The sequence below is a fragment of the Astatotilapia calliptera genome, chromosome 9, assembly GCF_964374335.1.
Source record: "Astatotilapia calliptera chromosome 9, fAstCal68.1, whole genome shotgun sequence".
Classification (NCBI taxonomy): Eukaryota; Metazoa; Chordata; class Actinopteri; order Cichliformes; family Cichlidae; genus Astatotilapia; species Astatotilapia calliptera.
This window is the reverse complement of record NC_137430.1, coordinates 9,926,564-9,940,260: the sequence shown is the minus strand read 5'-3', so window position 1 is coordinate 9,940,260 and position 13,697 is coordinate 9,926,564. Positions and strand designations below refer to the sequence as shown.

Below are 13,697 nucleotides of genomic sequence, written 5' to 3'. Positions count from 1 at the left end.
TTGTCCTGACACAATATTGCGTTTCGCTTCTGTTATTTTGGTACATTGACAAAAACATATACTTTTATTGACAGGATAAAACAGGTTTTTTGTATCACCAATTGCCCAGTACGATTACAGCATACAGTATTGTTGTCACTGCTACATTTCTGTAACGCGTACCAGAAATTATTTCCACTACTAATTAATTACCGTTGAGCTTAAAGGTCCTATTAATAAACGGTTAACGATTGTGTATTTATGAAGACGATTTGTGAGACTGGTAAACTTATGATACGTACGATGGTCTTTCGTTCTACACGGTGCATTTCAAGGTCCTGCACCCATCCGTCGGTAAACTGTACCTGGGCTTGTTGCAGTGACCTGAAGTTACTATCGTGCCAAACTAGGTATCCCCGACAGAATTTGTTTCCCCTGCGTCGGGAGCACACGCTGGACTGTCCAAATCACGGACAAACAGTATCCCACATTGTTGATTTTTAGTTTACAAACACTTCTTATAATGACTGACTACTCCTGACATTTTTGAGATCTTAGCTCTTTATACAACGAAGTTATAGTGGGATACAAATAATATCAGGCTGGTCCTGCCACAATTTGTTCCCCCTGTGTAAATCACGGACAAACAGTATCCCACATTGCTGATTTTTCGTTCACAAACACTTCTTATTATGACGCATTTCTCCTGAAACTTTGGAGGATTTAGCTCTTTATATAATAAAGTTACAGGAGAATAAAAATAGTTATTAGCCAAAATGTTTATGGTTTATTAAAATAATCCCATCTGATACCCCGTGAGCAATAAATATATAATTTTCTGTTGTAACCCTCAAACTGAATGGTAATGTAACGATACTAATTTTTCACAAAATGAAAACATCAGTACTTCCTGCATGCTCCCAGCACAGGGGAAACAAATTCTGTCGGGGATACCTACTTTGGCACGACACCGGTCCTACAACCGCATCCAAGAATAACATGCAGCTTATCTCAGAACTGTCGGTGAAAATTATCCTTGGAGCTAGGTTTAATTGAGCTGCATTTTAAAGAGGTGCAATTTCACAATTTGTGTATATTTTCTACGTTCACTATTTTGTCATGTGTTGAGAAAAACACAGATTTAAAAATTACATGGTCTAATATTTACATTTAGCATAACTGCAACATTATTTTTTTGTTTTTTTCTTTTTAAAGACTCGAAAGGACTTGAAATTCAAAATTTCAGACTTGTGACTTTACTCGGACTTTTACACCAGTGACTTGAGACTCGACTCTGACTTGCCTGACATTACTTGAGACTTGACTTGAGACTTGAGGATAAAGACTTGAGACTTACTTGAGACTTGCAAAACAATGACTTGGTCCCACCTCTGGCTTTATCAAGTTTTATTTTCAGCGCTGTGTATTTTTCCTGCACGTCTTCAAGCTTGCAGTCCGTTTGTTTCTGTTTAATTTCTTGTTGCTTTTGTTCTTGAAGCAACTCTTTATTTTTGTTCAGTGTTTTATCAAGCTTTACCTGAAGCGCTTTGTATTTTTCCTCCATGCCTTGGAGTTTGCACTGCTTCATGTCCTGTTGTTGTTTTTCTTGGAGGAGTTCTTAATTTTTTTTGCAGAGCTTCATTAAGCTTGATTTGCAAGCCTTTGTTGTGTTTCTCCATGTCCTGGAGCTTGAAATCCATTTCCTTCTGTTTTATCTCCTGTAGCCTTTTTTCTTGAAGAAACTCTTCATTTGTGTGCGGTCTTTCATCAAGCTTTACTTGCAGCTCCTGATTCTTTTTGTCCTTCAGCACTAGTTTTTCTAGTGCTTTATCAAGCTTTGCTTGGAGCTCAAAGTTTCTTCCCTGCATTTCTAGGAGTTCCATTTCTTTCAACTTTTGAATATCTTCCTTTTCTAGAAGCTGGTTGAATGATTTGTCTACTTGATCAGGAAGTTGAATTTTGTCTTCCTGATCACAAAGAGGAGAGTTGGGCTTTACTGTTTTTTTCTGTTTTCTCTGAGACATGTTTGAATCTGTAAACTGTCACTCTGTTTATATCTGAATTAACTAATTTCAAGAAACTGTTGCAATTACCTGGACTGCCTCAGCCCAGGTGATGTAACATTAGCAGACAGAGGGTTTGATGTTGCAGAATCTTTGGAGCTGTGCCATGCTGAACTGAAGAGCCCAGCTTTCACCAAAAGGAAGAACTAACTGGGCCCTAGATTGCCCAATCAAATCTCTTAATGCCACCTGCCCTCTCCTACATTAACTGTGGGCTCACCTTGTAGAACAGAGTTGAGTGTGGAAGAAATGGCAAAAATATGGAGCTGAAAAGCTGAGAGAGAAAAAGAAATGATAAATAAATCAATGTGTCAAATTAACTGACATGTTAGCTGGTAGAGTGCCCACTGCATTATATATATATCATCTCTTTTTTATAATAAATAATCAAAAACTTTATTTAAACTAAGATTTTAAAAAATATGTGCCGTGATTGATGTGCTCTCAGACATGTGCTTCAATCCACACACAAATACAAAACAATCTGACCACACGTACAACTGTTTCACAAACTCTATAAAGCATTCACACTCCAATGGATGCATCAGAAAGCAGCTTGGGATTACAATCTTGTCCAAGGATATTTCGCCTGCAGACTGGAGCAGCCAGGGATCAAACCAGAAAACTTTCTGATCAAAAGCTGACTTGTGCTAAATGCTGAACGGCAGCCAACCCATTTTAGCCATTTAATGAATGTGCCATTTAATCTTGGCTGCAGCCAAGATTAAATGGCACATTCATTAATTACAGAGTTACGGATTGTTACATGGAACTCAAAAGAAATAATGAACCCATCTCGTGTCCTGTGTCTTCTATAGCTGTCTGTACTTTTACCTCCAAAGTTCATCAGCAAACAGTTTGCAGGCCTCTAATTATCAGGCTGTACTCAAGCGCTTGAATTCAACCTAAAAGCTGTGCTGTCATACAGAACCAAGTACCCTCCGCGGAAACTATAGCTAATGTCACAACTGGATCTGATGAGACAGCTATGATTTCTGGACTCGAAGTAAATAATCCTGAATCAATTTATACAACATCAGTTTGTTTGTTTTGCTTTCATAACAAATAGTTTGAGCCATATACAAATACAGAAGTGACAAATGGAAACATATTTACAATCCAAAGTCAGACTAACAGTTTTCAGTAGCACAGTCTTTTATTTACAGTCTGCTTCTCCTGGTGGTAAACCTCTATCACATGTTTGGATTAAAAATTAGGCCTATATAGCTGCTGGTTCCAGCTTAAGCAATATGTTAAAAATACTAAATTCTTCATTGATTTGAGCTGTGGGGTTTGCTATACACTGGCAGAAAATTGTAGAGTAAATGGTGAAAACGAACAAACCAAATAACAAGATCCTTGAATTCCATCTTTTTTATTAACAGAAACTCCAACAAATTTGTGCCCAATTGATGATGTTTGGGACATGAAAAGTCCAGTCCAGCAGGTGGCGGTAATGCGCCTTAAAGCTTTAACCGCCAAAAAATACAAGAGCAGAAGAAGAAGAAGCCGAGTTCCCGCTTTATGGCGTTTTTCTCTCCGATTATTGTCAAGACTGATTTAACACTTAAAGGTAAGTATCGAGCTAATATTAATCCGAGTCTAGTTAATCTTGAGTTTAGCTCCTGAATGAGGCTTTCTGTTGCTCTCCTCGGTGTCTCTTCTCAAGTTTTTGTGAACAAGTTGGAAAAAAAAATCTGACTAAATTGACTCAAGCTGCTTTAAACTAATTTACAGAAAGATATCAGCAAAAGGTTGTGAAACACAGAGAAGAAAAGAATTTTATTAGAAGAAAGCTTTTAAATGAGCTCATTGTAATCAGAGTTTGTGTTGTTTTATTAGTCTATTATTAAGGCTACTTAGCATCTCTGTGGCACCTGCACAGCTTATGAATGCAGCTTGCTAACTAAGCTAGCTAGCGCCACCCTTCTTCCATATAAGGTCACTTCCGGCTCCAAAAGACCCAACATGTTGGCGGTAAAAGTGCTATAATGAAATACATTTATGAGAAATGTAAAAATAAATGTGTTCCAGGCTAAAACACAGCTGCCTTTATCAGCGCAAAGTTGTGATGAGGCTTACTCAGATGATGGCTCAGATTTCTACACCCACTCGGATATACAGATGAAATCAAGACAAGTACATCAATACAAAAATTCACACGATTGTTCAAAATATAATAAATTGCATGAATATAGGAAATCTTCCTCTCAGTGACTGAGTTGTCTCATTGTGTCCTCATTTTTTATAAATCAAGGCCTGAGTAACCCAACCTTAAGTGTTCATTAAGGTTTTTGTCACATAGATAGAAAATAAACTCAGAGATTAAGCGGCTGTTATAAACAGAGTGATTAGTTTATGTAAAAAATGTAGTTTGTTGTTGTTCTGGTTTACGTGCTGAAAATGGTTTTATTTGTGTATGTTCAATGTGTTAGACTTGTACATAGTTAAATATATGATCAAATAATGTTGAATCCTGGATATGGATTTGTAAGCAATGAAATTTGAAATAAGGGGGTAGGAACAAGAAAACTTCACCCTACTCCTTTTCGAGCACACACATTCTGTAGACATAGATATTTACATGAAAACTTGATGATTTTTAAGTTTTGTTATTTTTATTTTTTTCTGTTGTTATTTCAATTATATTTGCATGTTTGAAATAAATTTTATCTATCTATCTATCTATCTATCTATCTATCTATCTATCTATCATTTCTCACGGCACACGTATATTGTCGGGTTTTTTCTTGGCCAGGGCATATTTTAAAGAGGAATTGCTCTCCTGGTACTGGTGTGCCATACTGCTGAATTTGGTATCGGTGCTCAAACCTTTTGTGTTTGTTTCAAACAAGTTGTCCACCCAAGGAAGCTAAAATGTGTTCTGTGTGTTCTCAGATGAACATATAAGACACTTTGACTCTTCAGTGCAGTGTGGAGCTTAACAAAGTTCTGTTTTGTGTCCCAGCTGATCAGGAGGAGGAGAAGAGTCTGACGGAGCAGCAGAGGAAATTTCAGCTACTTGGACTCAGCTCAGCCACTGCAGAGAAAACAATGAGCTCAACACAGAAGGTGACAGATACTAGTGTTAAGAAATACTCCATTAAAAGCTGAAGTACTGATACAGTATGTATATTTTATGCTAAACTAAGTGAACCTTGTGCAATATTAATGTAATGTAGAAATAATGTATACAATGTATACAATGCCTACATCTTAGACGGTGACGTTGCCTCTAAACATCAAAATGAGCAGGAAGATGTTAAAGTGGGATTCAGCAGGATTCAACCCTAACATCAGCTGTAGTGGCTCAGTGTGGGGAAAAGGGTCACAGCTCACAATCATTTCTATTGAGAGCTCCAGTAGATTTTTTTTAATGTGCAGGCTGTGATCAGCTGACCTGCTGCTCTCTGTGAATTCAACCAGATGTCAGCAGATGTTTCACGAGTTGTCCTGGCTGATTTCCTTTCTCTACACTGACAGTACACTGTCTTTATATTAGACACTATACTGTTGATATGTGGGTGGAGCTCAGTGAATGAATGTCAGCATCATGAGCTTAAGTTTAAGTTAATCTCTGCTACACTTGATGTAATCTAACTCTGACATGAGCACCACAGTCACTGTGCACCAGTCACACACTGTTCTTTACTTAAATCCATCACATTACAGTAAACTTGCCTGCTTATCCTGCACTAACCTGCAGAGGATTTTACTGCAGTCTTTACATCACATTGTGAGACAAACTGCACACAAACAGTTTGTGTGTTTACTGATGTTTGTTGGGCTGATAGAATCGCTGCATTTGAAATTACCTGCCACGTAAAAAATATTACTCCATTTATTCTCGCTCGTCTTCTGTATTGCTAACTAGATGTTGAAATACCGCGACCGCAACTTATCAGCACCTGCAGTCGTTCAGGTTCTGGTGGTGTTTGGTGCCACACTCCACCTTCAGGTTTAAAACTAGTGTTAATGGAGGGAGTTTGAAGCTTCAGTTTGTTCAATGACTGCATTTCACTCACTGACTCTGTTTGTATCTCTGTCACTGCAGGACCAACGTGGACCGAGAAGTCAGCGCTCTCAGGAGGCCGACAAACCTCACAGAAGAAAGAGAGAGAAAAAAAACACCTGTGACGAGTGTGGGAAGGATTTTACCTGGAAGTTTAAACTAAAACAACATCAGCTCATCCACACTGGAGAGAGACCGTTCAGCTGTGACTTGTGTGGAAAGTCGTTTTCCTGGAAGAATGCCCTGAAAACACACCAAGTCGTCCACAGTGGAGTTAAAGCTTACAGCTGTGATCAGTGTGGCAGAGCTTTTACTCGAAGTAGCCACTTGCAGAGACATCTAGTTACCCACTCTGGAGTTAAGGCATACAGCTGTGACATCTGTGGAAAAACCTTCAGCCAGCTAGGGTACCGAAATATACACCTACGCATTCACTCCGGAGAAGATGTGTACTGGTGTGATCAGTGTGGTAAATACTTTACAACAGACGCACACTTACAACACCACATGTTTACCCACACTGAGGAGAGACCTTATCAATGTGACCTGTGTGAGAAGACTTTTAAAACTCCACAGTACCTGAGAAAACACCAACAGATCCACACCAGAAAGAGACTCTACAAGTGCAGTTACTGTGAGGTTTGTATTTTTATTTTATTCTTGTAAGTTCAGTCTGACTGTTTGGAACAAGTCTGCTCATTAAATTGTGTTAGCATGTTAGCACTTCTACTGCACCGAAGAGTAGCTCTGAGCCATTATTCAGGTTTTCATTTCATTTAAGTGTAAGTCAGATGTTACTGTAATATTAAATAAGTATTGCTGTAGTATTATGGTGGTAGTATTGTAGTTATTGTAGCCCAGTAAACTGAGTGTGTTAATTGAAACAGTAAAATGTAATTGGACGTCTGCAGAGATGCTCTTTATTTCAGGCGACTTTCAGGATAAAAGTGTTGAAGGACTGACTTACACTGTCTTTGTGTCTTTGTTTAGAAGCAGAGCGACACAGATGGATCCACTTCTCAACCCTGTCATCGCTGTGGTGGTGGGAAAGACTTTCGTTGTGACATCTGTGGAAAAACTTTCAGTCACCAAGCCAGCCTAAAAATACATCAACGTAAACACACTGGAGACAAACTGAAATACTGCAAAGAATGTGGGAGAAGCTTCCCCACATCAGCTGAGTTAAAACGACATGAACTCTTTCACAGTGGGGTCAAGAAGCACCTCTGTGATCAGTGTGGGTCATCCTTCACCACTGCAAGTCAGCTTAAAAGACACAAACGAGTCCACACAGGAGCGAAACCATACAAGTGCAGACACTGTGACAAAAGCTTCTCACAGTCAGGTAATTGTAACGAGCATGAACGTACACACATGGAAGGAAACTACAGCTGTGAGCAGTGTGACAAGAGCTTCAGTAATCTCAGTTCATACTCTGCACACAAACGATCCCACGTTACTACTAAACTGTTTCACTGTTACCACTGTGCCAAAACATTCACTTCATCATCTGCTCTGTGCAAACATCAGCGCGATCACGCAGGGCTGAAATCATTCCCATCACAGGATCAGAGTGAATCTGAAGAGAGAGAGACATCCTCTGGTTTCAGAGTCCAACTTAAAACCCTGGAGATCAGGCTCCACAGAGTTCAGGTCGGCTCTCCTTAAGTTTAAGTTAAAGTTCAAATGAGGCTGTGAATCAAACTGTTCCTATAGTTCAATGTTAATCTTTATAAATTGTTCTTCTGTTTGTGTTCAGTCGTTACCTTTTTTTTTCAGTGGTTGGATTAAAAATCAGTTTTCTGTTGTTTAAGTTTTTATTGAATGTATTTTGTTAAATAAAGTTAAAATATTGTTAAATAAAGAATTGTTTGAACGACAAAGATTTTGAGCCATGATGTCATTTCCTGTATTTCAGAGTAAAGACTGAAGTGACAAATGGAAACATGTTTACAGTCATGGAATAAACACTGATGGGTCATCTGTAGGAAGTACTATTGCTGACCTGACAGACTCGACCTTGTTTACAAAGAAAGAAAGGAACTGATGACATGTGTCAGCAGAGGCTTTCAGGGTTGTTTAGAGTAGAGCTGATAGTCTTAAAGAGAACATGGCGATTATGACAATTTAACACAATGATCTGAGAAAAATATCTGTTTCTCTCATTTTTACTGTATTCTGATCAAATTTCCAACATTCTTTTAACATTTCAAAAGAATTTGTCTTTCTTCCACTTTCACACTTGGACCTAAAAACACCAACATCCGTGCATCACCCTTGTGTCAGTCTAATGAACCTAACATGTGAGTATTACATAACACACATTCACACTGGCTGCATATATCAGTCCGGAGGGGCAGAGCAGAACTGTGTATGAATCAGACGCGCTCACATATTCAGGCTTTCCAGAGGCGTTTACCATCAGAAGAAGCAGAACAATGAATCATCAGCACCCTGCAGAAGAACACAGCAAGCAACAACTCTAACAATAAAGACGTGCTGGAGCCAAAAGATGCAGATAGCGAGTTTTAAACGATAACGCACAGGATCAAAGGGGGAGAGGGTAAAAACCCACTGCCTCCTGAGATAAAGATCAGCAAGTCAAGCTGGCAGCAGACGACACAAAACGCTCTCTGGAGGAGGCGGCGACTGTGGAGCAGGCCGACGGAGAGGCGGATCGGCAGACAGGAAGCTCCCGGGGTCCCACAACAAGATGTTGCGCGTCAGACTGGAGCAGGATATCCCCATGTTGGTGACACTGCCCATCGAGGTACAGCCCAACTTGGCAAACCAACCCTTCCCTTTCTTGGACACCACACTGGCTGATCTGGGCATCCAAGACTGAGTCTCACTCTGTGTGGGGACGTTTTTTTGTTTTTGTTTGTTTTTTAAGAAGCAATCATGTGTATATATTCAGCTCAGAGCTGAAGGAGAGGGTGGTTTGGGTTGACACCAAGAAGACCCATCCTAGAGGTACGGCGGTGGGATCCAACTGCAGGGATGTGGTCAGATGGCAGTCTGTGGAAATCAGGTGACAGTGAGAGCAACTTGATTTTCCTATTTTGTCCTTCAGATACGAGTGAAAGCCCAGATGCCAGGAGACAAGCAGCTCCAGGAGGTCCTGTACAGCACCGAGGTCCACACTGACCGCTCCTTCTGCTGCACTGGAATGGATATCCTGCCCTGGAAACAGACGTGTGCAGGTCTAGAAGCAGTTTAAATCCCATACTTTTTTGATCTGTGAGGCTCTTAATGTCACGTCTGCAGCCATGAAAGTCAGCTCAGGGTTTCTTGATTCTGATTTTTCTTTGCTGTGTCACATTTAGCTCATATCTGTATTGCCATGCCCTGAAAACAAGCTGCCGGGCTTTAGTCAGGCTCAGGGACAACGGGAGATCTGAGGAGCAACACAATGAGAACAACTAAAACTGAACAAACTTAACATCTGATTACCTTTTTTATTTGTAAGAAAAAGTTTAACATGAACGCGCCAACTGTCCACAGCAAAGCTTATTATGACAAGACTGCTTTTATTCAGTGATGTCAAAGTGTCATCACTTCATACCTCTGAACTGACATTAGATGTATTGCATACCTTGTTAGAATTACACTGTTGAAGCATTTGTAAAAAGCTTCTGTCCTTGTTAATTTATGTTTTAGGATAAGTTTTTGGGCTGTGTAAGGTCACAGGTTGCATTTCTGAGCAGAGTAGTAAAGGTAAAGTAAGTGTTTTCAAAACTAGCCACTCAGCATGTGTACAAACAGTGAGAAATCTCTGAAGAAAACCGTTTGAAGGAGCAAGAGCACACGCTTTTCTCCACAGGTTAAAGCCCGCTGACTCCCAAAGAGCAATGGGAATGAAAAACTCTCCTTAGCAGATTAAATCCATTACTTCACACTCTTGAGAACAAAGCAAGAAGTGTGTCCAAACCGCGTAAAGAACAGCAGCAGCGATTTATAGTGAAGCAGGAAATCAAAATACAGAACACAGGATGGTGAACCCGAACTCCTAACATAAGAAAAAGTAAACACGGCATGCACGTTAACAAGGGTCTCTGCTGTGCAGGAAGTGAGGTCACAGCTGCTTGGACCTCAGCACTGTGGTTCTGGGCAAACTTTCTCATGAGTGCTACTGAAATGTTCTGGCTTTCTGTGGAGGAGAAACAAACTGAGAGTTAGAGGTCAACACTGGAGACAGATCACTACAAAAGAACCAAATACTGATGAGAGTGCTGTGCACGATGCTAAGAGACATTAGATATGAAGCTCTGAGTCATGAGGGTTCATTCAAAGGAATTTTAACATGCAATCTGATGAGTTATTCTGCATGTGGCCATAGAAATCTTCACCTTTATCAACATCCTTGTTGCCCACGACATGACTGGAAGCAGCAACTATGGGTTTCATTAAATTCACGACCTGAAAGAGATAAAAAAAATAAAATAAAAACATTTAAGAAAAAAGTGTAATTAAAAATATTTTTAAAATTTAGGGACAAAATGCACAATGTGAAGTAATTCAAGATTTACATCAGAGCATGTCAAAGTTTCTGCATGTGTTGGATTGTAAGAATAACTGATTTAACATTTAATAAAAGAAATGATTGGTTGGAAGTTTTTCCTTTCAAAGCATCTTTCTAAACATGTGAACAGCTGCTCTTTAATAATCAATATGAATCAAAGACTTCTGTCAACACAAAATAAATGTAAGGAAACACTTTCCTGTGCAACATCCAGTTTCTATAACTGACGACAAGCTTGGACCACAGTGATCTAAACTCATCCTCTACATTGGAAATGTAAACAAATGTAAATGTGGTTTTTACTGTACCAGAGCAGGGCTGTGTGTGTAGAGCACAGCCAGGCAGCTGAACACTGTATTGTTCTCTTTTTGGTCCTCTTCGAGCGGGAGACGAGCCACCAAAGCTGGCAACACCGGTCAGTGAACACATTCAGTTTTCAGGCCCCTCTTCTGTGGAACCAGCTTCCAGTTTGGATTCAGGAGACAAGATTTCAAGATTAGGCTTAAAACTTTCCTCTTTGGTAAAGTATATATTTAGGGCTGGACCAGGTGACCCTGAATCCTCCCTTAGTTATGCTGCAATAGATGTAGCCTGCTGGGGATTCCCATGATGCATTGAGTTTTTCCTTTCCAGTCTCCTTTCTCACTCAGTATGAGTTAATAGACCTCTCTGCATTGAATCATATCTGTTATTAACCTCTGTCTCTCTTCCACAGCAGGTCTTTTATCCTGTTTTCCTTCTCTCACCCCAACCGGTCGCAGCAGATGGCCCCGCCCCTCCCTGAGCCTGGTTCTGCTGGAGGTTTCTTCCTGTTAAAAGGGAGTTTTTCCTTCCCACTGTCGCCAAAGTGCTTGCTCATAGGGGGTCATATGATTGTTGGGTTTTTCTCTGTATCTATGAAGCGCCTTGAGGCGACTTTTGTTGTGATTTGGCGCTATATAAATAAAATTGAATTGAATTGAATTATCTGAAGAAGAAGCAGAGTTGGTTTGTTTCCAGCTGAAATCATCCAGGCTCAGGAATTTGAATCGATCCACATCATTTCTGCTTGAACTAGAGAACATGAGTGTCGACTTACATTTGGTCTGTGAGACACATGTCATAGTGACAGTATTTGGGTTAATATGGCATTACTCACCCTGGTCGCATTTCTTCAATATCAGGCACCAAGTTCAGGAACTCGTTCTTTGCAGCCCGCGCAAGGTAGGAGGTCTCCAGAGTGGGAACCATCGGGAAGTTTTCACAGTCTGAGCAGGAGGGACTGGAGGCACGTGAGCTGTTCTCAGGGGTCCTTTAACACAAATCACACCAAGTTAGAATCAAATAGATAACCTGTCAATAACCGTTTGCAGATCGAGGTCAATGTTCCTAAAAATATGTTTACTTCTGGCCCATGGAGCCACAGCGCGAGTCCGAGAGAGAGGGGCAGGTAGAGGAAGGGGTGAGGGTGGCACTGCTGAAGCTCGTCACGGATGGATCACGTCCGATCGGTGAGATGAGAGAAAGCTGAAGTGAAACAACAGCAGGATGAGGTAGACGTCAATATAGGAACTCCCTGATGTGACACAGAAAGGCTATTTTTTTATTTCTTTGTATTATTTCTCACCTTGCAGTCACTGATGCTGTTCACCAGCTGCTTGTATTCAGTATTGAAGGTGTGTGTCAGAAGGCGCAGGCACTACAACACAACAGGAACAAGACCGATCAGCTCCGAGCAGAGAAGGAAGAAGGCAGCAACAAGAACGCCCACTAAGCCCACGTTTTTCTCACCTTGGTGGCCAGCTCCTTCTCACGCTTTCAAAGGTGGTGCTGGAGATCTGCGAGGAGACGGAGGTGGATGTGGACAGAGTGCCGGAGCTCACGCTGGGGGACAGAGACTCACTCAGGGACTTGGTGGTGGGAGCTGTTCCCACGGGAGCCGCCTCTCCCAGAAGGTGACGGGTCTTTTCCACCTGGACGAAAGATGGGGGCGAATGTGAGGTGGGGAGAAGAGGGGAGGTTAGTCATGTAAAGTCTGTACTCTAAGAAAAAACTTTTTAGAATAGCACTTTGGTCTTTGAGCTGAAAAGTCATTTTTCCCTCTACGATATTAAACAGATTTATTTCTTTATGAATCTTTTAAGGCCCCACCTCCTGCAGCTGCTCCATCTTCTCCAGCTCCCACTGGTGCTCTAGGATGAGGCTATCTCCTCTGGGCCTCCAGCCGGCCAGGTTCTCCTCTCCACGCACATAAGCCACTGATGTGTCCAGGACCTTCCTCCTCCTCCTCTGCATCCCTGCTCAGGACATGAGCCCTCATTAGGATGAAGCTCTCCACAGAATTATGATAAAACAGCTGCCGTTCTTTAAACATGTTTCATGGCCGCTCACCTGGGCTTCCAGTGTCAGACATCTTACACAAGCTCAGCTCGTAGATCCCAGTCACTCGGTTGCTATAATGAAGCAGAAGTTTTGAACAAGGAAACTTTGTAACAGGGCAGATATCTTTGATTGTGAAACAGAGATGGCCACAGTGCAGCAGCCCAGATTTACCAGTCAGCAGTTTTGGAGTATCCAGTCCCAAAGAGGTTCTTGAGAGAACGGGGTGGGGAAATCTTGGCGTCTCGGGAGTAAAAGACCGTGCAGATGTCTTTGGTGATAATGGCAGGCTGGATGCAATGGTCCAGCTGCAGAGAGGAGATAAAGGGTGTGTGTTAGACACGATGACATCAAGAGACTTAAAAACACGTACAAACAGGTACAACACGGCGGAGCAGCGGCTGACCTCCAGATACGCAGATAAGGTCATGTAGATCTTCTCTCCGTAGGGAGTGACGCGGTTGAGCAGGAGGGAACCTTTTAAGGGTGTTTTTATTTGTGCTCCCTGGCCTGGAAATAAACGGTTTCCGATCAGACCTGCTTCATCTTTGTGCCCTTGGTATCTGACTCGCTTGCTCCCCCATGCATTTTAAAAGAATCCTTCTCTTCAGCATGAAGTTCTGGCTCAGCTTTAGTGTCTGCATTACATGTACACAAAGACAGAAACATTCAATGATAAAAACACACAGTGGAATAAAATTGTAAGACGTCATCAGTTGATGCAGTTTAAGGACACTTGTTGTTCTGTGCAGTCTCACCTGGA

The 13,697-nt window shown here is 41.2% G+C and overlaps 1 protein-coding gene and 1 pseudogene across 1 annotated transcript; one reads left to right on the top strand and one right to left on the bottom strand.

Moving 5' to 3' along the window:
- Window positions 1-2,874: 2,874 nt before the first annotated feature.
- On the top strand, window positions 2,875-10,479 carry LOC145431037 (uncharacterized). The gene is made up of 4 exons (XM_080306343.1): window positions 2,875-3,615; window positions 5,011-5,114; window positions 6,097-6,693; window positions 7,045-10,479. Exons 1-4 carry the CDS (start codon window positions 3,567-3,569, stop codon window positions 7,720-7,722), a joined length of 1,428 nt encoding a protein of 475 aa, XP_080162469.1. The 5' UTR covers window positions 2,875-3,566; the 3' UTR covers window positions 7,723-10,479.
- On the bottom strand, window positions 9,424-13,517 carry LOC145431111 (kinesin-like protein KIF1B; annotated as a pseudogene).
- Between the last annotated feature and the right edge of the window lie 180 nt (window positions 13,518-13,697).